Source organism: Scyliorhinus canicula, chromosome 4, assembly GCF_902713615.1.
Source record: "Scyliorhinus canicula chromosome 4, sScyCan1.1, whole genome shotgun sequence".
Taxonomy (NCBI): domain Eukaryota; kingdom Metazoa; phylum Chordata; class Chondrichthyes; order Carcharhiniformes; family Scyliorhinidae; genus Scyliorhinus; species Scyliorhinus canicula.
The window spans coordinates 117,426,338-117,450,575 of record NC_052149.1 but is presented as its reverse complement, the minus strand read 5'-3'; the positions used below and the strand labels follow the sequence as shown (position 1 = coordinate 117,450,575).

The 24,238-nt window shown below is 45.9% G+C and overlaps 1 protein-coding gene across 4 annotated transcripts in view; it reads left to right on the top strand.

Annotated features, from left to right (window-relative positions):
- LOC119964913 (torsin-1A-interacting protein 2-like) overlaps nucleotides 1-24,238 on the top strand; it is a 71,696-nt gene that overhangs the window by 9,500 nt on the left and 37,958 nt on the right. For 3 of the 4 annotated variants that reach the window (XM_038795022.1, XM_038795025.1, XM_038795021.1), the window contains exons 3-10: nucleotides 1,069-1,131; nucleotides 3,522-3,584; nucleotides 4,033-4,089; nucleotides 4,583-4,672; nucleotides 13,880-13,927; nucleotides 17,809-17,871; nucleotides 19,134-19,211; nucleotides 23,240-23,269. In XM_038795022.1, coding sequence (XP_038650950.1) covers nucleotides 1,069-1,131; nucleotides 3,522-3,584; nucleotides 4,033-4,089; nucleotides 4,583-4,672; nucleotides 13,880-13,927; nucleotides 17,809-17,871; nucleotides 19,134-19,211; nucleotides 23,240-23,269 — 492 coding nt within the window. The remainder of the gene's footprint in view (nucleotides 1-1,068; nucleotides 1,132-3,521; nucleotides 3,585-4,032; nucleotides 4,090-4,582; nucleotides 4,673-13,879; nucleotides 13,928-17,808; nucleotides 17,872-19,133; nucleotides 19,212-23,239; nucleotides 23,270-24,238) is intronic. The other variant, XM_038795024.1, reaches the window with a different exon arrangement.

Below are 24,238 nucleotides of genomic sequence, written 5' to 3'. Positions count from 1 at the left end.
CCTTTTAAATTCCTCCTCCATATGCTCCACAAGCCTGGTAAAATTAAGCTTGTGGAGAGTCCCCCAACTCCTGGCCACCTGCACCCCCAGGTACCTAAAACTCTTCACTGCCCTCTTAAACGGGAGCCTACCAATTCCCTCCTCCTGATCACCCGGGTGCACTGCAAACACCTCGCTCTTACCCAGATTCAGCTTATAGCCCGAGAAGCCCCCAAACTCGGCCAACAGCTCCATCACCCCCGGCATTCCCCCCACTGGGTCCGCCACATACAGCAGCAGGTCGTCCGCATACAGCGATACCCGATGTTCCTCCCCACCCCGCACCAGACCCCTCCACCTCCCCGACTCCCTCAACGCCATAGCCAGACGTTCAATTGCCAGTGCAAAAAGCAAGGGGGGAGGGGGCACCCCTGCCTGGTCCCACGGTAGAGCCTGAAGTACTCTGACCTCCTTCCATTAGTAGTTACACTCACCATCGGGGCCTCATAAAGCAATCTCACCCATTTGATGAACCTCTCTCCAAATCCAAACCTCTCCAGCACCTCCCACAGGTACCCCCACTCAACTCCATCAAAGGCCTTCTCTGCATCTAGCGCCACCACTATCTCCACCTTCCCTTCAACCGCCGGCATCATAATAACATTTAACAACCTCCGCACATTCGTGTTAAGCTGTCTTCCCTTGACAAATCCTGTCTGATCCTCATGTATCACCCCTGGCACACAGTCCTCTATCCTGGTGGCCAGGATCTTCGCCAGCAACTTAGCGTCCACATTGAGGAGCGAGATTGGCCTTTATGATCCACACTGCAGGGGGTCCTTATCCCGCTTCAGGATCAAAGAAATCAGCGCCCGTGACATCGTCGGGGGCAAAGCCCTCCCCTCCCATGCCTCATTGAAGGCCCGCACCAACAGGGGGCCCACCAGGTCCCCATGAATGAATTTTAATAAAAACTCACAAAGTAAACCTGTATTTGTCACAAGCACAAAACAAGGATTTGGAGAATAAAATGAAATTTTGAAAGAAGTCAGTTTTATTTTACTTGTGATGCTCATGATTCCCTTTCAGATTCTGTGTCAGGTAATGCATCGGATTCAGAATCGCCTGATCCTCTGAAGAAATCTCCTAAAGGTATATTCTTTCTGACTGTTTAATTAATTAATTTCTTATTTCTGCACATTTGTTATTGCTACTTTATAACCAGCTCCCGGGCCAAAATGCTCCAGCTCCACTGGTAACATCACTTGCAATGGTCAAACACTCAACCACTCTTGTTGAATGAAATTAGTTTGAATTAACCAACCTCGCAGCTCAAATTATGTGAAATTGTTATTGCTGTGGATTTTCCAAGTTCAGCCAAACGCTTCCAAAACTTGGCATGAGCTCCCATTAACTTTTTATTGGTTTACAAAAATGTAATTTATTCATAAAATATCTGAGAGAACATTACAAACATTTCAAAAAGTACAATAATATTTAGGCTTTCTGTATAGATCATGTTGCACCCTGAAATGCTTTAATACAATCAAATGAACACTACAGACATTTTCAAAATGGTCATGATAAAATGTGCAATGGCATTTATGTTGTCTACATAGATCGTGTTGCATCAATACAATCGTGAAACATGTAGGGCGGAATTCTCCGCGGGGGGCTGAATTCGTGAAGGCCGTTGTGAACTCGGCCGAGGTTCACGATGGCCTCGGAGCCCGCTCCCCGCACCTAATTCACCCCCACCCGGGGGGCTAGGGGCGGGCCTCCATCTTTCTCGGCAGCGACCTCGTCACGCCGAGAATGTGAAGTCATCCGCTCATGCGCGGGTTGCCGGGTCCAACCCGCGCATGCGCGGATGACATCAGCGCGCAGACGGCACGAACCCGCGCATGCGCGGTGCCGTCTTTCTCCACCGCCGCCCGGCAAGACATGGCGGCTTGATCTTGCAGGGCGGCGGAGAGTGCGTCCGTTTTGGATGCTGGCCCGATGATCGGTGGGCACCGATCGCGGGCCTGTCTCCTCCCGAGTACAGTCACGGTGTTCCCGTCCAAATCGGGCCCCTAGATGCCCCAAACGGGCATCTGTCGCCCGTTTCACGAATGCAGCGACCAGGTGTGGTTGCTGCCGTGGTGAAATGGGCGTGAAGGGCCGGCCGCTCGGCCCATCGGGCTTGGAGAATCGCTGTTCTCCGTGAAAAACGGCGAGCGGTGTTTTTTCTGAGCGGGGTTGGGTTTTGGGGGGGGGGGGGGGGGGGAAATCGCTGGGGTCGCCAGGGGGGGGCGTAAAAAATGTCGGGAGGCCCTTCCACGATTCTCCCACGCCACGTGGGGAGCGGAGAATTCCGCCCGTAATATTCACTGCATGCATTTAATGTTGGTCATACATCCCGAAGGGCTCCATACAATACCCAGCCTCTTGGTGCACTATGGCTGAAAGGTCTTAGACTGCGACTTTTCCTCATTGCGCCTCTGCGGAGGCTGACCCAAGCTTTAGTGCATCCCTTGGCACATTGTCCTGGGCTTTGGAATGTGCCAATCAGCAACACTTGGTCAGGGATAAGTCTTTGCAGTGGAAGATCAACGAGTTTCAGGCAGACCAAAGAGTGTCTTTCACCGAGTTGCGCTTCCATTACCTGTTTTAAAACAAAAATGCAATTCCTTCCTCAGAGTTCCAAAGCCATTGCGCAGAATACCTAGGGAAAGCCCCTAATACAGCTCCTGGCTTGCTTCAAAAAACAATTCAAATTCAATTCATGGTCTGCACAAAAGGGACATACTACATCTAAGCTGACAAGAACAGGCATCACACCTGATATCACGCTTCATCCTATGCCTTCTTGCTCCATCTGACTGGGAATTTTGTTTGGTGCTTTTACAGATCATGCCAACAAGTATGGGTGGCATGGTAGCACTGTTGCTTCACAGCACCAGGATCCAAGGTTTGATTCCCGCTTGGGTCGCTGTCTGTGCGGAGTCTGCACATTCTCCCCGTGTCTACGTGGGTTTCTTCCGGGTTCTCCGGTTTTCTCCCACAAGTCCCCAAAGCCATGCTTGTTAGGTGAATTGGACATTTTGAATTCACCCTCTGTGTACCCAAACAGGCTCCAGAATGTGGCGACTGGGGGATTTTCACAGTAATTTCGTTGCAGCGTTAATATAAACCTACTTGTGACACTAATAAAGATTATTATTATTGAGGCATGTGAGTTCAGCATAACTGGGACAAATTGGGGCCTAGCAGACCTCTCTTTATAGAGTGCTCTTTGGCTTGCCAGGTTGGCCAATCCTGATTGCTATTCCATTTTTTCTGATTGGTCAACCAATAGAAGTAGCTGTTGTGCTGCTCCTCTTCCTGGCCACAGAACTAGTTTTGTGCATTCTCACTGTGTTCTTTTAGAATCCTGGTGGAAGACATTTCAATGATTAATCCCTACCTCAAGGTGGGAAAGGACTTACCTTCTGTTAGAATCACAGGAAAGCCTTTACAGTGGTATTACTCTAGTTGTAAATCTGGCTGTTGCCTTTCAGTTACTGTGCCAGCACATGGATTGGGTTCAGAATCACCAGAACGTCCGAAGAAATCTTCTAAAGGCAAGTTCTTGTTAATTAGTTAACTTCAAACTGTCCCATAACAATTAGATTTACATGCATGGGCTGCCCTGGGTGACCATTTCCCAATCTATTCTCATTCCCTTCCTCAATCCACAAAAGAAGTTCCTAGCCTCTGCTCAGGACATCATTACACTCTAGATCAGAAACCCACCATCAGCTGAGTGCAGCAACATGCCCATGTCCTACCACACTGTGGGGCTAGAGTATGACAGCTGCTTCACATCATAACTACAAACATGTGCTTTTTAAAAGCAATATATGACCTTCCAAACAAAAGCCTCACTGTGTTCTTGTAATACCTTGGTGCAAGATATTTCAATGATTGATACTTACCGTAAGGTGGGAAAGGGCTGATATTCTGTGGGAATCACAAGAAAGCCTTTACAGTGGTTTTGCTCTGGTTGTAAAGCTGACTGTTCCTTTTCAGGTACTGTGCAAGCACACAGATTGGGTTCAAAATCTCTGAGAAAATCTGCTGAAAAAGGTAAACTCTTGTTAATTAATTTTTACCCACAGCTCAAGCCCTATAAACAGTAAATACTGCTGACATCTTGGAGGCTGTTAGATTAAAAACAATAACTGGGCTACCAAATCAAAGAACACACAAAAGTCTGACTCCTTCGTTGAGACGTTTAGCTGTATTGGACCAACATATTTTCTGGGAACAGCAGTAGCCCATTCAAGAATATGGATGATGTGCATCCTAACTCCATCTACCCAACATGGTTCTATTAACTTTAATAGCCCTGCCCGACAAAATATCTATCAATCTTTTCTTGAACACGTACTGACCCCTGTCTTTACTGGAGTGGGTATTGTGAGTAGGGAGAGAACTGTTTGATTCAGAAACCTGAATATGTCACCATTATATGTTATGTATTTTTATCCTTCTGCCTGCTATTTGTATTCAGTTCTCCCTCTATTGTTCCTACACCTGTTCCTCTTAATGACTTATTCAGTTTATATCCTTTTTAAAGATGGAGCCTCAGTTGGGAGATATCTCCAGAAAATGCCAGATGGTCCTCGAGTTACTGCTAAGGGGAATCTGGAGTTACAGCCCCACCCAGGTATTGGCCAACTGTATTTGCAATGTAAACTCGATTTCCCTCTTCTCAGATGTTGCTAGGTTTTTCCAGCACTTTCTGTTTTGCATTTCAGATCTCCAGCATCCACAGTATTTTGCTTTTATTTCAGGAATTGGCCAATCTTGGAGCCCTTGCAATGTTGATTTTCATTTGTTTCTGTAAATATGGTAAATATACAATCTTGGGCATCTACAATATGTTCCATTGCCCAGTGCCTGTCCCTGAGTCCAAGTTCCGAGCTGTTAGTTCAAAGTCTGGTGCTGGCATCTGTAACCCACCAGCTGACCAAAAAGTGACCATGATGCCAAATTCCTGGTGGTGGGTGAAATAACTGGTTTCATGTGCTCTGACTACCTTTAATAGAGCTCATCAAAAGTATTCTGCTATATCTTGGATGGTGGCTGGGTTAGGTGGATTGGCCATGCTAAATTGCCCGTAGTGTCCTAATAGTAAGGTTAAGGGGGGGGTTGTTGGGTTACGGGTATTACGTGGATTTGAGTAGGGTGATCATTGCTCGGCACAACATCGAGGGCCGAAGGGCCTGTTCTGTGCTGTACTGTTCTAAGTCTAAGTACCAAGGCTGCTTCATGTCATGATGATGGATAGAAGGAATAGATGGATAGAGGAGATGATAGATGGACAGGAGGAAGTTATGAAGAAATAGATGGGCTGAAAAGGAAGCACGTAGATTCAGGCAAAGAAGGAATGTAATGAAAGGGAAAGTAACAATCTGCTCTTTTGGGTGTTGTGGATTTTGTTTTGTTGGTATGTAAAATAAAGGTGCAGTATGGAAATAATAATAATAATCTTTATTAGTGTCACATGTAGGCTTACATTAACACTGCAATCAAGTTACTGTGAAAATACCCTAGTCGCCACATTCCGGCACCTGTTCGTGTATACAGAGGGAGAATTCAGAATGTCCAATTCACCTAACAAGCACGTCTTTCTGGACTTTTGGAAGGAAACCGGAGGAAACCCACAAAGACACAGGGAGAACATGCAGACTCCGCACAGACAGTGACTCAAGCCGGGCATCAAACCTGGGCCCATGGCGCTGTGAAGCAACAGTGCTAACCACTGTGCTCCTGTGCTGTCCATATCCATTTTCAGCCCATTCCTTAGGAGCTATAAAGGTAAAGTTAAAAAGGGTAAAGTCACCATAGTCCCAGAGGGCAGCACGGTAGCATAGTGGTTAGCACAAAAGCTTCACAGCTCCAGGGTCCCAGGTTCGATTCCCGGCTTGGGTCACTGTCTGTGTGGAGTCTGCACGTTCTCCCTGTGCGTGCGTGGGTTTCCTCCGGGTGCTCCGGTTTCCTCCCACAGTCCAAAGATGTGCAGGTTAGGTGGATTGGCCATGCTAAATTGCCCTTAGTGTCCAAATTGCCCTTAGTGTTAGGTGGGGTTACTGGGTTATGGGGATAGGGTGGAGGTATGGGCTTGGGTAGGGTGCTCTTTCCAAGAGCCGGTGCAGACTCGATGGGCTGAATGGCCTCCTTCTTCACTGTAAATTCTATGAAATGACCATAGGCTGTTCTCCCCTTTGAGGGGGAGAGCTGACTGGTGGTGATTTAACCTGAGGATCACCACACCTCAGGCGACAAGCAAGTTTGAGAAGGCGGGACCTTCTTGAATAACCTCAGCCAGTACGAGAATTGAACCCGCACTTCTAGCCTTGTTCTGCATCATGAACCAACTGTCTAGCCAAGTGAGCTAAACCGGCTCCAGAATTATAAAACTCAGCTTGTGACATAACAACCCGTGTTGAATATTAGGAAGCAGAATGTATACAACAGATAACGGAATAATTATGAGGCATGGGTAGCAGGAGAAAAAAAACCCACAAGTAAAATAAATCTATTTTTTCCATATTTGATGCAGTTTAAACCATTGAATACAAATTCTGAGTTAATGGTCTTATTCTCTCAGCACCACCTTGGGGGTGGGAGAGCTTTCAGAAATAATAATGCAGAAAAAAATTACAGTCACTTGAATAACTGGATTAATTAAGGAAAGTCGGACCAGATCTATTGAGGCCAAATTGTATTTAACTAACTCGATAGTTTTTCAATTAAGTAACAGAGAGGGAAGATGAGGATAATGGATTTGATGTGGTGTACATGGACTTGCAAAATCATCATATAAAGTGCCAAGTTAATAGGCTTGTCAGCAGAGTTAAAACCCATGGAATAAAAGGTCAGTGGAGCAGAAATACAAAGTTGTCAATGAGTGTCAGGAAACAGAATAATGGTGAAAGGTTGCTTTTCAGACCAGAAGAATGTTCACAGTGGGGTTCCGTAGGGACCAGCATTAAGACCACTGCATTTCTTGATCTATATTAATGACCTAGGGGAGAATTTTACGCTCCCTCTAAAGGTGAGTTCTGAGGCTGCGGAGATGGGGGGACTTAGCTTTTCAATGGTCCCGGGAGTTATTCACAGGCCGAGCACTGTAGCACTGCTTCTGGCCACTGCAATGCTGTGCCTGGCCAGATTGAAGAGCTGTCGGCCAATCTGATTGGCCAACAGTTCCTATGGATGGGATATCCTTAGAAGGGCGGATGGAAGTCAATCAATGCTCATGTGAGTGTTAAATGGCAGTGGGGTGTGAGAGTTGACTCTAGGGATGGCAAGCTCCGATTGCTTACCATCCTTAAAACCCTACCCCTAGGTTTGGTAGGTGACAAAAACTTGGGAAGTATTGTGAACTGTGAGGAGAATATAATATTCTTCACCTCTTTGTGCTAACACAAAGGGCTCGATTCTCTGTCACTCGACACCAGCAACCTGGATCGTGATCAGGCATCCGGCCGAAATAGTGGTTCACACCGGGTGCCAAACCAACCGCTATGCTTTGCCCCCCCCCCCCCCCCCCCCCCCCCCCCCCCCCCCCCCCCCCCAACTGGCGGCAGGATCAGGGTTCGGCCCACACGCCAGCGGCAGGATCAGGGTTCGGCCCACACGCCAGCGGGAGGTAGGACACATTTGCAACTACTCAGCGGGTCCGGCACCAGAGTCTCAGGGCCCTTGTGATTCTCTGATCCTCCAGGCCAGGATTCACGTGGGCGCTGATTAATACTGGTATTTACCAGTGTGGCCCTGATATGGTGGACCTCACCGTGGATCACGGGGATAACCCCTTCAAGGATTTGCCCCCAAAGTCCACCTGAGGGCCATTACCCCCACCTACAATGCACAAACTTCCCAACTCCCCAACCAAACCACCCCCCCACCTTCCGCCCCTCCCCACGAGATCCCTAAAATGGGAGATACTCCCAGAGACCCCTTGATAGGGAGACCCCCACGGGACTGCCTAGATAGGGAGGGCCCCTGGATAGGGACCCGCTCCCCAAGAGACCCCCTGAAAAGGGAACCCCTCCCCCAAAGACCCCTGAATATGGAGCACCACCCCCAGAGACCCCTTGAATAGGAACCCCTCCCCCGGGGACCCCCTTGAATAGGGAACCCCATCCCCGGAGACCCCCCACTGAATAGGGAACCCCATCCCCGGAGACCCGCCCCTGAATAGGGAACCCCTCCCCCGGAGACCCGCCCCTGAATAGGGAACCCCTCCCCCGGAGACCCCCCTGAATAGGGAACCCCTCCCCCAGAGACCCCCTGAATAGGGAACCCCTCCCCCGGAGACCCCCCTGAATAAGGAACCCCTCCCCCAGAGACCCCCCCGTGAATAGGGAACCCCTCCCCCAGAGACCCCCTGAATAGGGGAACCCCTCCCCCAGATGCCTCTGAATAGGGAACCCCTCCCCCAGAGACCCCCTGAATAGGGGAACCCCTCCCCCAGATGCCGTCTGAATAGGGCAACACCTCCCCCAGAGGCTCCCTGAATGGGGGAACCTCCTCTCCCAGAACCCCCGAATAGGGGAACCTCCCCCCCAGAGACCCAATGAATAGGGCAACCCCTCCAAATGGGTTTTGATTGACAGCTTCCCCAAACACAGGTGTGAGCCTTACTTCATTTGTTTTCTTTCATCGATGAAACATTAAGTGAAGTGCATTCCAATCAAACCCCTTCACGCTTGAGTTATTTTGAAGTGCTGAGTTGGATATTAACACTTTGCTAGACGTAGACAGGCATATGAAATGGGTAGGCAATTGGTAGAAGACAAGCTCTTCATAGAAATGGGAAGGAGAGGCAATATGAAATAATGTATACAATTTCCAAAAAATATGCAGGTTCATGGGGACCTGGAGGCATGTGCACACAAATTTGAAAGTGGCAGGACGGGTTGAGAAAATGGTTCATAAGGCATTCAGGATCCTGGGGCATAAGGTACAAGGAAATGATGGAGAACCTTTATAAGTCAATGTTTTAGCCTCAATGAGGAACTTCAGTCACATAGATAGATTGGAGAAGCTGAGACGGTTATCCTCAGAGAACCAAAAAGTAAGGGAAGATTTGGTAAGTCTTCAAAATCATGACGGGTTTAGAAAGAGTAGATCATCAGAAGGAGGCCATTCCACCCATCGAGTCTGCACCGGCCCTTAGAAAGAGCACCCTACTTAAGCCTACATCTCCACCCTATCCCCGTAACCCAGCAACCTCGCCTAACGTTTTTGGACACTAAGGGCAATTTAGCCTGGGCAATCCACCTAACCTGCACATCTTTTGGCCTGTGGGAGGAAACTGGAGCACCTGGAGGAAACCCACGCAGACACGGGGAGAAAGTGTAAACTCCACACAGACAGTGACCCAAGCCAGGAATCGAACCTGGGACCCTGGAGTTGTGAAGCAGCTGTGCTACTGTGCCACCAGATAGAACATAGAACATAGAACGATACAGCGCAGTACAGGCCCTTCGGCCCTCGATGTTGCACCGACATGGAAAAAAACTAAAGGCCATCTAACCTACACTATGCCCTTATCATCCATATGCTTATCCAATAAACTTTTAAATGCCCTCAATGTTGGCGAGTTCACTACTGTTGCAGGTAGGGCATTCCACGGCCTCACCACTCTTTGCGTAAAAAACCCACCTCTGACCTCTGTCCTATATCTATTACCCCTCAATTTAAGGCTATGTCCCCTCGTGCTAGCCACCTCCATCCGCGGGAGAAGGCTCTCGCTGTCCACCCTATCTAACCCTCTTATCATTTTGTATGCCTCTATTAAGTCACCTCTTAACCTTCTTCTCTCTAACGAAAACAACCTCAAGTCCATCAGCCTTTCCTCATAAGATTTTCCCTCCATACCAGGCAACATCCTGGTAAATCTCCTCTGCACCCGTTCCAAGGCTTCCACGTCCTTCCTATAATGAGGCGACCAGAACTGTACGCAATACTCCAAATGCGGCCGTACTAGAGTTTTGTACAACTGCAACATGACCTCATGGCTCCGGAACTCAATCCCTCTACCAATAAAGGCCAACACACCATAGGCCTTCTTCACAACCCTATCAACCTGGGTGGCAACTTTCAGGGATCTATGTACATGGACACCGAGATCCCTCTGCTCATCCACACTACCAAGAATTTTACCATTAGCCAAATATTCCGCATTCCTGTTATTCTTTCCAAAGTGAATCACCTCACACTTCTCCACATTAAACTCCATTTGCCACCTCTCAGCCCAGCTCTGCAGCTTATCTATGTCACTCTGTAACCTGCAACATCCTTCCGCACTGTCTACAACTCCACCGACTTTAGTGTCGTCTGCAAATTTACTCACCCATCCTTCTGCGCCCTCCTCTAGGTCATTTATAAAAATGACAAACAGCAACGGCCCCAGAACAGATCCTTGTGGTACGCCACTTGTAACTGAACTCCATTCTGAACATTTCCCATCAACTACCACTCTCTGTCTTCTTTCAACTAGCCAATTTCTGATCCACATCTCTAAATCACCCTCAATCCCCAGCCTCCGTATTTTCTGCAATAGCCGACCGTGGGGAACCTTATCAAATGCTTTACTGGATATGGAGAAACTGTTCCTATTGACAGAATGGAAAAGATTTAGAGATCACCAATTTACGGTGATTGGCAAAAGAACCAATGGTGACTTGGGAAATTAATTATGCAGCAAGTGGTTAGTATCTCAAATGTATTGATTGGCAAGAGTGGTGGAAGCAGATTCAGTCGTTGCTTTTGGTGACTCTCTGTGCGGAGTTTGCACTTTCTCCCCATGTCTCCAGGTGCTCCGGTTTCCTCCCACAGTCCAAAGATGTGCAGGTTATGTTGATTGGCCCTTCGTGATCAATTGCCTGCTGGGTTAAGGGGATAGGGTGGGGGCCTGACCCGGGTAGGGTGCCCTTTCAGAGGGTCGGTGCAAACTCGATGGGCCTCATTCTGCACTGTACTGTAGTGATAGTGAAGAAATGGAATTGGATAATTATCTTAAGGGAGACATATTGCAGGGCAAAGGAGAGTGGGATCAGCTGAATTGATTTTGCAGAGAGCTGGCACAGACATGACGGACAGTATGACCTTTTGTGGTGCAACCGTTCTATCATTCTATGATTCTATGTGATGTTTGAGGTGAGTTTCTTTTGTACTACTGAGGAATGCTGATATCTGTAGTGCCAACTGGGATATATATCAAATTACAGTATTTTGTTTCTCTCTGTGGTGTACGTTTGTCCTATTTGTTTGAACAAATAAACCAATTTAAAGGTTGCGGCTGTTACATCACATGTATTCACTCCTTGAGACAAACTGACTAGAATGAGCCAATTGTCTTTAATGTGTGAATAGTTGTTAATTGAGAAGTAAATTGGGTTGCTGTCATCCTGTTGATATCCGACTGCAGCCTCTTTGTGTCTTCCTCATTCCTTAGTTCCTTGACTTTATGTTATCAGCAAATTTGGATATGGTACACTAAATTTCCTTTTCTAATTCATTAATATAGATAGTAAATAGCTGAGGCCCAAGCACTTATCTTTGCTTATAGCCTGCCAACCTGAAAATGTCTAATTTATTCCTACTTGTTTTTTCTCCCAAACCACCCGTCAATCTGTGATTTTAAAGAAAACTAAGCGCATTGATCCTAATTTTATGTAATAATTTCTTCTGTGGCACCTTATCAAATGCTTTTGGAAAATCCATGTACTCTGTGCCGTAGAAGGAGATATTGGGATAAGTGACCCAAACGCTTGGTCAAAGAGATATGCTTCAAATATATACAGGCGAAAGTCTGAGAGAAAGCTGGAGATGTTTTTTTAAAAAAAATTTTAATTCTCCTTTTTCACATTTTCTCCCAAATTTACACCCAACAATATACAATAAGCAGTAACGAATGTAATGTCAATCTCCAAATCAATAACAACGATCCCATCCTCCCACCACACCACAAATATTAGCCCTCATGTTAACATAAACAACTGACAAAAAGGAATCAGGAATCACCCATAGTCACCATTATCACATACAATCCCTCTCCCTCCCAGCCCCTCCCCTTAATGTTCGATGTAACCCAATTCTCGAAAGTGCAAAATGAATAACGCCCATGAATTGCAGAACCCCTCCATCCTTCCCCTCAGTTCATATTTGACCTTTAAAAGTGTCAAGAATTCCCCTGCCACGCCAGGGCACAGGGTGGAGAGGTTGATCTCCACCCTAACAGGATCCGCCTTCGGGCGATCAACAAGGCGAAGGCTTCAACATCTGCCTCCACGCCCGTTTCCAACCCCGGCTGATCCGACACCCCGAATATGGCCTGCCGAGGGCCCGGGCCCAGTTTCATGTGCACCACTTTAGGGATTACCCGAAAAACTTCCTTCCAGTAATCCTCCAGCTTTGGACAGGACCAAAACATATGAACATGGTTTGCGGGGCCCCCTCCCCGTAATGTTCACACACATCTTCTAACCCCTTACAGAGCCGGTGCATCCTCGCCCTTGTATGGTGTGCTCTATACACCACCTTCAGCTGTACCAGCCCCAACGTCACACCGAGGTGGAGGCGTTCAACCTCCGGAGCACCTCATACCAGAACCCCCCCTCCATACTTTCTCCCAACTCTTTCTCCCACTTTGCCTTGATCCCTTCCAGTGGCGCCTTTTCCTCCTCCAAAATAGCCAGGTAAACCGCCGATACTACCCCCTTCTCCAATCCCCCCTGTCATCAGCACCTCCTCCAGCAATTTGGAAGCCAGCTCTACTGGGAAGCTCTGTATATCCTTTCTGGCAAAGTCTCGAACCTGCATGTATATAGATATTTCCCCCTGCTCCAGCCCATACTTCGCTCCCAGCTCCTTCAATCCCGCAAATCGACCCCCAATAAACAAATCTTTTAGTGTCCTAGTTCCTTTCTCCTCCCATCTCCGAAAATTTCCATCCCACTTCCCTGGCTCAAATCTATGGTTCCCCCGAATCGGCATTTCCCTTGACCCTGCCCCCAACCCGAAGTGCTGGCGAAACTGCCTCCAAATTCTCAACAAAGCTATTACTACCGGACCCCCTGAGTATCTCCCTGGGGCCGTCGGGAGTGGCGCTGTAGCTCGCGCCTTCAATCTCGATCCCCTACCCAAACTCTCCTCCATTCTGACACCCATTGAGAGTCAACCCCTCTGACCCAGCTCCGTACCTTCTCCACATTCGCCGCCCAGTAATAATACATCAGGTTCGGAAGACGCAAACCCCTTGCCTGCCTTCCTCTCTGCAGTAGCACCTTTCTAATTCTGGCTACCTTCTCTCCCCGTATGAACGAGGTAATCATCCCTTCAATCTCTCTTTAAAAAAAAGCCTTTAGCAGGAAAATTGGCAGGCATTGAAAAATAAACAGGAATCGCGGCAGCACATTCATTTTAACCGCCTGTACCCGACCCACCAGTGACAGAGGGAGACCATTCCAAAAGCAGGAGACCGTCCCAAAAGCTGGAGATGTTTGAGGGGGGAATCCAGAGATCAGCTCTGACCCATTGAAAGCACAACTGCCAATGGTGGAGGGTTGGAGGAGGTTATAGAGATGGGGAGGGTCAAAGTGATCGGTGGAAGTGAACATCAAGATAGGAGTTTTAAATTTGAAGTATCTACTGTTTTCCCTTGTGCGCAAACACTTTTGGCTGTTAAACCCACCCTTGGACACTCCATGATAAGAACAGCTTGTATGAATGTGCTGATTTGCTCTGCTTTGATTCAAGTGAAAGGGACATGCCAAATGCCCATTACTGCGCTCAGCAGCAGGAACACTCCATGCAACCTTGCTTAATTTGTGAAATTTTGTGTCTTGCCATGTAGAACCAGAGGAGATGGACTGTTCGGATGATTTCAACAGTGTGTCTCCAGGTATGTCATTTCTGATTTGTTAATGCTCCTGTGAAGTGTCGGGATATTTTACTGCGAAAGGCACTGTATAAATACCAGCTGTTGCCGTCATCAATAGTCTGTAGCTTGCTCAGTAATATCACTGCTGGTAAACAAACTCAAGCAAAGTTTTACTGTGCACCTTAAATTTGAAGGGAGGTCAGAATGATGGTGCCCAATAATCAGGATCTGTTGTACAAACTGTTTTTGATTTGGAACAGTTTGCCATCTCGCTTAGAGAGGCAACAAGAATATTTGGTGTGGAAACTAGAGTCTTGGATTCAAGTGATACTTTGAGGCAGAGCTAGCATTTAAGCTTTGCTGAGCTGAGTGTTGACGCTGTGCAGAATTCCTCATCTGTTGATCAGCCAGATTTACCTGATATTTCTATTGCCCCTCCCTAGGAAGGGGAAAATCTTTGAACCTCAGACTCCTTTTATAGTGTGCTTTTGCTTCAGTCAACTGTGGTTGGAAATGATAATTCCTTTGGATTATCTTGAACTTCTGTTCAAGTGCGGATAGAAGTTCCTCCTGATGCCAATCAGTGTTCAATTAAGTGTGAAATGGCAGCGGGCCTGTCGGTGTTGGTGGAGAAATGTTCCTCGCCAACAAAGGATAACTGACGCCAAGCACTTGCCATCCTGAAAATTCAGGCCCAAGATCTGTCTGCTCCTTTGTCCGACTTAGAATCTCATTATTCAAGGAGTATGCTAATGGCCCCTTTATTCTTCCATTCAAAATCCAACACTTTACACTTCCCGTTATCTCAATTCATTTGTCAAAGATTAACCCATTCTTCAAGTTTATTAATATCTTCAAGAATTTGGTGTTGTCTTCCTTTTTTTAATCGTATAACTCTGTCTCACCAGTTTGGCGCTGTCCCCAGGTTTTGAAATTGTGGTTACGGCTCGTGAACCCTAAATTGTTTACGTTAATTATGAATGATAGATTACCACCAATACTTGCGAATGTAATTCCCATCTTTTAGTTACATTCCACCACTTCTCCTCATTTTTTAAATCCCTTCGTCTTGTTTTTTGTTTTGCAGTGAGCTTGTCATCCATTCTACTACTTGTACCCTGACTCCACATATTCTGACCTTAGTCATGAGTCTACTATGTGGTATCTTATCAAAGGCCTTTTAAAAATCCTAATATATTCCGTCCACTCCATTGTCTTGTCTACCCTACTCCTTCAAAAGTTCAATAAGGTTGTCAAGCATGACATCCCCTTTTGAAATCTGTGCATATTATTCTATTTTCTGTTTTCGGTTTGCAGATTTTTTTTTGTTGCTTCTTTCAGTGTAGCTTGAATTTTTCTTACCACTGATTATGTTAACTGATGGATCATTCCTTCGATTATTGAACACTTCCACAATTTTAAATCACCCCTCAGTCTTCTGTATTATAGATTAATAGTGTTATGAGACCCTAGTGCGCGGTCAATTCCAACCCACGTGCTTCGAGCCACAACACAAGTGAATTAACCAATATTTCTGATAAAAATACTCAAAGTCTTTGGCCCTTGGCTTCCCAAGAATCACAGTCACCAAGTGTGTAAATGTAAACACATTTACTGTTTATTTATAACAATAATTATAATGTAATATGTAGCAAATACAACTGGTTGACTATTAACTGATGCCTAATCCCCACTTTAACCTGCCCCCAATCCTTTATATACACACACAAGACAGAGGGATGGAAAGGATTAAAAAAGTGTGGAGGAAAAAGTGTCTTTGTTTCGGATGATGGTCTTCAGCCCACTTTTCTTCACAGCAAGCTGGCAGATTAAAATCTTTGGTTTACAGGCTGTAATGAGTTTCCTTGTAGATTCATTCATTCCGTCAGGTTCTCTGTAGTTTAGAAATGCATTACTCACAGTTTTTCATCGAGAGGCCCCTTACCTCTGTTCAAACTTTGCTTTAAGTTAGTGGTTTGTATTCAGGCTTCCGTAGGCTCCAGAATATAGCTCCACAGGCTTTCTGGAGATAGCCCTCACATTAGCTTTTCTGGAAAGAGTTAGCAGGATCTTTCTGGAGAGATGGATCCTTTCACATTGCTTCCAGAATCAAAACTGAAACCAAACTGAAACCTTGGGACTCTGAAAAGCATCCCAGTGGAATAGGATCCAATTATCACCTGTTACCGACAGAACACAGCCTTTTGGGCCAATTCATTGGTCACCATCCAAATCAATTAAACCGAGTCCCAACCCAACTCTGTGCTGGCCAGTCTGAAATTCCAGTTTAAACTAGCAGAACCTTTTGGATTCTTCTGTTTGAATTAAAGATACAGGCTGCTTGCCTTAAAGACAGATGTCCATTAATCATCCATGGATCAAAAATGTAACGGCAAAAATAAAAGAAAGGGGAAATAAGGGAATAAACTGAGAATAAACAGGAAGGACCCTTAGACTCTTAGAATAGTAAGATCTAATTGCATAATATAATATGAGTAAGATGTGTTCAATCGTTAGTTGATTAATTGATCCACAAAATGTGATCTCATGGTATGTGAGTAGTTTTGTATTGTTTGTCAACTACCAGGTATGATGTACAAGCAGTGTGACCAGCAATTGGTTTGTATGTGTGTGTTACGGACGACTGGTCAGCTCTCAATAATGGCTAAGGGACTGGACCAACGGCGTAATTTGTTAAAGTTTTATGGCAGTGCAGAAAGATCGATTAGTTCCAGTAGTGATAATATAAGAAATAGGGCGTGGTTATTTTATAAACAAACTTTAATGAAACAAACAAAAGAAAACATTATATAAACTTGTAAACTTCAACCCTAACCATAGCAGATTACATGTAGCTTCTTAATCTTAACATACTAGTTTCCATTAAACAGCACTTTACATGAACTGCAACTCTCACTCCACTTACACAGACAGGCAAAGGCAATACTTGCATTTACGAAAACATTTTCTTCTGTTAAGGAAATTCATTCTGAACCCTTTTTCGAAGTCTGCCTCAGACGCAACTTTTCATGACCTCTCCCGGTCGATTTCCAAAACCGTGTGCTGTATGTTCAAAACTGGATTTGTTCTCTCTCTCCAAGCTCCATCAAGCTGCTCAAAGAAAGGTTCTCTGCTGGGGTTTCCAGACTTAAGCTCATCATCATTATCTAGGCTGTTTGATGGCCCTCTCCCATTTATATAAAATATGCTATTGCTATGCAACTAATCTCCCATTGACGGACAAAGAGGCCATCAGACTCCGTAGTGGGGTAATGACTGGTCAGGCAGGAATGCCCCGAAGGGCAATGGATCTGGGGCATCCTGTGTATTCCCACTGACGAGTTTAAATCTGACTGGGACAATGTAACTCGTCCAGGTGTGGCCATATCCCTCTGACTCCATGCTAGCAGGTTTTGTCCCTTCATCTGTTAAATTGCTACATCTTCAGTTTCATTTCTGGACCCAATTTCCTCATATCTCCCTCACGTAACAATGTGTGCCAATGTTCTGTTTAAAATGTTGTTCTGTGCGAGCAGTTTCTTCAATGTATGATACCTATATTTTTTTTGTGCAGCAGCTTGCATGTGCAATGTTTAACATGGAACAAGACCCCCCCTCTGTAATTTGCAGTACACACACACGTCTCAGTGGGAATATTGGTACACACCTCTTCCCCAAGCCTTTTGTCAAACAACTTATGGACACTTCTGCTTGGCTCACACTTGCAAGAATGGACATTTTTGTTGAATGGCAGGCAGCACCTGTGGTGTGATTGATCTTCAGGGCCGAAGAGAGGGGCAAAATATATTTTGGCACGCACTTGTTTCCCCTGTGTAGCAAGGTTGAAACCTGCCCCTATTATCACTGATCTCTAGTTGTTAATGTTTGTGATTTACTTTCAGATGAAATGCAGTCTGAAGGTGACGATGTACTGACAGCATCAGCTCAGAATACCACAGATGAAGGTAATGTGTTCCCACTCCTCTTAATTAGCACTTTATATTAAACAACCAAAAGAAATTCTTTGAGATTGAGATCCTTTCCATTTCATTCGGTACAAGTTTGCTGAAATAGTGTAATTAACTTTTAAAGGAGTCACTCCCTTTGAACTATTTTTAGAATTATGTAGAATTTATAGAACTAAACAAAAAGTTTGTTAAATATAAAAACCATTCAGGGGGTGGCGGGGACGGTGTCGAGGGTGGTTGGATCCAGGGTCAAACCAGGGTGGGGACTCGCGATTTTTGGAGTTGCGGTAGAGCCGGGAGTGCAGGAGGCGAAAGAGGCCGGTGTCCTGACCTTTGCGTCCCTAGTAGCCCGTCGAAGGATTCTGTTACAATGGAAGGATGCAAGGCCCCCAAGCGTGGAGACCTGGATCAGTGACATGGCGGGATTTATAAAATTGGAAAAGGTCAAATTTGCCCTGAGAGGATCAATACAAGGGTTCTATAAACGATGGCAGCCTTTTCTGGACTTCCTGGCTCAGAGATAGGTAACTGGGTCAATAGCAGCAGCAACCCGGGGGGGGGGGGGGTGGGGGGGGTGGGGGGGGGGGGGGGGGGGGGGGGGGGGGGGGGGGGGGGGGGGGGGTGCATTATTGTTGTGTTTATTCTGTAACTTTATAGTGTGTTAATTTGCGTTGTTGTTAAAATGCTGGGTTGTTCATGGGGATGGGGCAAATGTATATGATTGTTAATATTATTGTTATTTTCGGTATTTTACTAAGGTGCGTCAATGTTGTATAAAATCAAAATTTCTCAATAAAAATTATTTTAAAAAAAATATATAAAAATCATTCATGTTTTGCAGAAATATCAGCTTAAATTAATAAACTCTGTTAAAACTCCTACTAATCCAGTTGCAGGGAGATGCTGAAAATGGTATTGTGAAGAATGGGAACTGTAACACACAGTTGAACTCCAATGATTGCTGAAATACCTCTTTATTGCTCTGCCTCTGCTGGTGTTTGTTCACTCCATTAACCCCATAGCTAAATTTATCTCAATAATGTCTGTGTCACTCCTTTGATGCAAATCAAAGTCTCAAACTTGAGTTGTTTATAATCAACAAAACGTGCTCTTCATACATCCTTCAAATCTTTGTCTAGCTATTTAACTGTGTCTGGTTCAAAGCAGCAGAATTAAGCAGCATCAGAACAGCTATTCCTTTCTGGTTAAAGAATATTTTGTATGAGATATAATTAACAAATGTTAATTTTAATTTTCAGATGTAGATTCAGAATCTGAGATGGAAGCTGACGGGTTGCAAGATTCCACGGAACCATTGACGCGTCAAACGTCCTCTGGTACTGATTGCCTTGCGTTTAGTACATAAACTGCCACTGTCTGTCACTGATGGATCTCTGTGTCTATTCAGAACCCTGGAAATGCGTTATCCCTTCTTGGTTCCTAAATTACAGAAATTCACGCTGTTTTTTCTTGTCAAAGTTTCGTTAAACTTTATTGCCAGCATAAGTGTCTAATGGTAGACTCTTGGTTACAATACAAACTTAGGTCAGTTTGATTGTCTTTAACAAATACAGTAGTTGAGTTTAAAATACAACTCGTGGTCATTCTTCAAATCATAATGCACAGTATAAAATTACGGACTGATTTAAACAAAATTAAAAATGGCGATAGCAAAGACAGCAGCATAGGTTTCAGAAAGTGATAGATTGATTCCGGAATGGATTTTTCCATCCCGACAATTGATTTTTAAGAACATCATTATCTTAAAGTTTCGCCTTCTTTACAGCTGTGATTGGCTTCAACTAATTTATAATTCACTCAATTCGACAAAACTGTCAGTCTGTCAGTTTAAAAGATAAATGTTTTGGTGTAATTTTCCATACCCTGGCTTGCCAATTTTGCCTCTAACATTAATTAGATGAACACAGGTTTAGAAAAGTCATATGACCCTGACTGACTGTTATCATGGAAACGCAACAGGCTTGGGAAGACAGCTGCATACAATGGAGTCTTTTGTCAATGGCCTTGGTCTCTGACCAGTCTCGAGCAACTTGCAAAATGTGAACATTTAGAGTCTTATCTGATTAGCTCCCAGAACGTCAGCTTTCCTCAATTACTCTTAATGATTTCTCAATTAAACCTTTTATCTATCTCATCTATAGCTAATCAGAAAAGCTGATTTCTATCAGTCACTGAGCTAAATCTATATGAATTTGGACAACTAGGACTAGGCACTAAATCCTGACCTTGTCAGCATCACTGACATCCTGAGAATTATAAAAATGGAGTAGATATTGACATGTTGCCTAATTGATGACTCATACGCCCGAGGTCACTCTCTATCTGACAGATACCTTCACCCGGGAGCGCGACGAAGCCGGTAGATGCCGGATGAGGCCACCCGTGGGCTTTCAAGCAACACCACGCCTTACAGGATCTACCAAGTCCCACAAAGTGGCGAAACCAGTATCCCGCCTATAATGGGCGGGACCAAGCCACGCTTGCTACCTACTTAAGCGTACTCACCCAAGATCTACTGGCATCTAACAGCCTTCCCAGCTGGCAGCCATTCAGTATTGGTCCACACAAACATGGACCAGGCGGAAGCACATCCAAGGATCTCCCAGGCCATCAGAGGCCCCTGGGTTGGACAGGGGTAGTGCAAGGTGGTCCCTGGCTCTCCCCCTGGAACGTGGGCACCTTGGCACTGCCTGGCTGGCACCTTGACACTGCCACTCTGACACTGCCAAGGTGCCCGGCTGGCACCGTAAAGCCAGCAGGAGCATCCCCAGGGTGGAAGTGTCAGGTTTCCCAGGTGCCAGGGTGGCACCCCCAAGGGTCAGGACCTGAGGGGGGCCATGAAAGGACGGTGAAGGGGGTTATGAAGGGTGAGGGAGGTGTAGGGTGGATGTAGAGGGGCCTCTGGAAGGTTGTGGGGGTGAAGGGTGATGGTCCTGGAAGGTGGAGGGTGGACATCCACAAGCTCATTTAGAGATAGGGGCACCCTTTCAAACTGATGGCCCGACCTCTGAGGAGCCAGTCTGGCCAGTGAGTTCAGCTTCCAGTGATGAGAATAATTCTTTTTTTTTCATAAACAATTTTATTGAGGTAGTTTTGGCTTTGTAAACAGTTACAAGACATCAACAGAAAGAAAGCAAAAAAGGCAAAAATGTGCAAACATCCACGTACTTTCAATACTTCAATCGTAACATACTGCACAAGCCCGCTCCTCTCCCACCGGTACTACCCGCCATCTTCCCCCCCCCCCCCCCCCCCCCCCCCCCCCCAACCCTCTGCTGACGCTCACTCTCCCGCAAAGAAGTCAATAAATGGTTGCCACCTCCGGGCGAACCCCTGTACAGATCCCCTCAAGGCGAAGTTAATTTTTTCCATACCCAGGAAACTCGACATGTCCGCAAGCCACCACTCAGTCTTCGGGGGCTTTGAGTCCCTCCACGCCAATAGTATTCGTCGCCGGGCTATCAGGGAAGCAAAGGCCAAAACATCGGCCTCTTTCTCCCCCTGGACTCCCGGGTCTTCCGAAACCCCAAAAATTGCCACCCCTGGACTCATCACCACCCTTGTTTTTAGCACCCGGGACATGATCCCCGCAAATCCCTCCCAGTACCCCCTCAGCTTTGGGCATGCCAAAAACATGTGAACGTGGTTCGCTGGTCGTCCCACGCACCTAGCGCATTTGTCCTCTATCCCAAAGAATTTACTCATCCGAGCCACCATCATATGGGCCCGGTGAACGACCTTAAATTGAATCAGCCCGAGCCTAGCACATGTCGCAGTTGAATTTACCCTACTCGGGGCCTCTGCCCACAGCCCGCCCTCCATTTCCCCGCCTAGTTCCTCCTCCCATTTAAGTTTCAGTTCCTCTGTCTGGGACCCTTCCTCCCTCATGAGCACCTTATAAATACCCGAGACTCTACCCTCCCCTTCTTCCCCCCTAGAGACTATTCTGTCTAGGATCCCCATTGGCGGGAGGCGTGGGAAAGATGGGACCTGTCTACGAACAAAGTCCCGCAACTGTAGGTACCTAAAATAATTTCCCCATACCAACCCAAATTTCTCCTCCAAGCTCCTCAAACTCGCAAAGCTCCCTTCCAGGAACATATCACCCACCCCTGCCCGCCGCCATACTCGGAACCCCCCATCCATACTCACGGGGGCAAACCGATGGTTGTCGCAGATTGGCCCCCAAACCGACGCCCCCATCTCCCCTACATGCCTCCTCCACTGGCTCCATATCCGCAGGGTCGCCACCACTACCGGGCTGGTGGTGTACTGATGAGAATAATTCTAAGTGTGTTCTAAACCAGTGAGAAACTCCCCAGGGCCCAAAAAAGTGTGGTTATATAATGGTGGGGATCTCGCCGACAGAGCTGGAGGGAAATGCCTAGCAAAACCCACCACAACTGACACTTAGAAATGTTTCCGTTAGATTGCGCCCTATATTTCCATGTCAGGATAGTGAGTGGCTTGGTGAACTTCCAGGTTCTGGTGTTCCCAGAGATTTGCTGCCCTTGACCCGTTCGACGATAATAATATAATAATAATCGCTTATTGTCACAAGTAGGCTTCAGTGAAATTACTGTGAAAAGCCCCTAGTCGCCACATTCCGGCGCCTGTTCGGGGAGACTGGTAGCAGTCATGGGTTTAGAAGGTGCTGCCTAAGGCGCCTTAGTGTGTTTTAGCAGTGCATCTTGTAGATTGCACACTCTGCTGTCAGTGTTCTTTTGTGGTTGGGGTGGGGGGGGCGGCGTGAATGTTTGTAGATGCTGTGCCAATCAAGCGGGCTACTTTGTCCTGGATTTTGTTGAGCTCCTTTAGTGTTGTTGGTGCTGCACTCTTCCAGGCAAGTGTAGAGTATCCCATCACATTCCTGACTTGCGCTTTGTAGATGGTGGACATGCTTTGGGGAGTCAGCAGGCGAGTTATTCGCCATAGAAATTCCAGCCTCGGGCCTGCCCATGTAACTTCACTAGGATTTCTAGATGCCGCACTCAGTTAAATAATGCTTTGATGTGAAGGACGGTCACTCTTGTCTCACCTCTTGGGATTTAGCTCTTATGTTCATGTTTGGGCCAAGTTCTGGAGCTGACTGATTCTGCCAGAACCCAAACTGAACATTGATAATATAGATATTGGTTAGTGCTACATAATAACACTATTGACGACAGCTCTCAACACATCGCTGAGGATTGATGGCAATAATTGGCCAAATTGAATTTGTTCTTTTCTTTTTGTGGATAGGACAATTTTGACACACAGTACACTATTGGAGTCAGCTCAAGTATACTTTTGTGTTTAATGTTTTGTTACTCATGCTCAAATTGTCATCCTTTCTCTCCTGCAGGTTACGGAACCAATCAAATAACACACAAAGGTAAATTGAGTCAGATACCCATTGGGGAACAAAATACTAACTCTAAAATGCAAATGGTCCATTGCACAAAACGTAAGATTCAGGGACACTCCATGGAAGATTTTCCATTGTCCTGAGTGGAATATATCTGTTATGATAAATGAGGAACTTATTTTGGGCTTTAAAAAAAATTTAAAAAATCCTTTTGTCTGAAAAGATTCTTGTTGAAACCCATTGGTCATACCCAGAGAAAATCTGCCGTTATTCACTAATTTGTAGCCTTACTCGGAGAGGCTGCAGATGACTCATGTGGAAGGCAGGAATTGGTGCAGTGGTGCTGTGGGAAGAGCACCCCTGAGAGAGGTTGGGATAGCAGAGGCATATTGTTGGAGCAGAGTGGCTGAAGCTATAGTTTGCATGCAACTGGTGAATGGAGTTATTGCTGAGCTGGGAGTGCTTGCTGCTGAAGCTGGGTACCCAGAATGGGAAGCATTCTATTTTCCGGCATCAAATTTGGAACTAATTCTGTATTGTTTAAATTACAATGGAGGTCACTTAAGGGACTGTTAACAAAAATTAAATTGGAGGCAACCTTGAGGAGGGAGGTGACAGACTATCGAGGTTATGGGCATGTATTCATATTGGGGCAAGATATGACTTGTGGTGCAGCATTTACTTTTCATCTCACAATTTACTGCCAAATTTAAGGTTGTGCACAGGAATAACCGAGGTTATTTTTAGTCAGTATTGAAGTCAGGCATGTTGAGTACTGCTAACAAGGACTCATCATGACCCACATTATTTTTGAGCTGTGAAAATCTGCATAAGGGAGATGTATCATGGCTGCAGTGATTCTGACCATTTGTAAAATTGCATCTCGGCATGTTGGCTGCACTTCCAGTCTACCTGAAAGCAATGAGTGCTGAGTAATTGTCAAAATTGCCTCATTTATTTTTTATTAGTTCAACACTGCAATGTGCATGTCTTTGT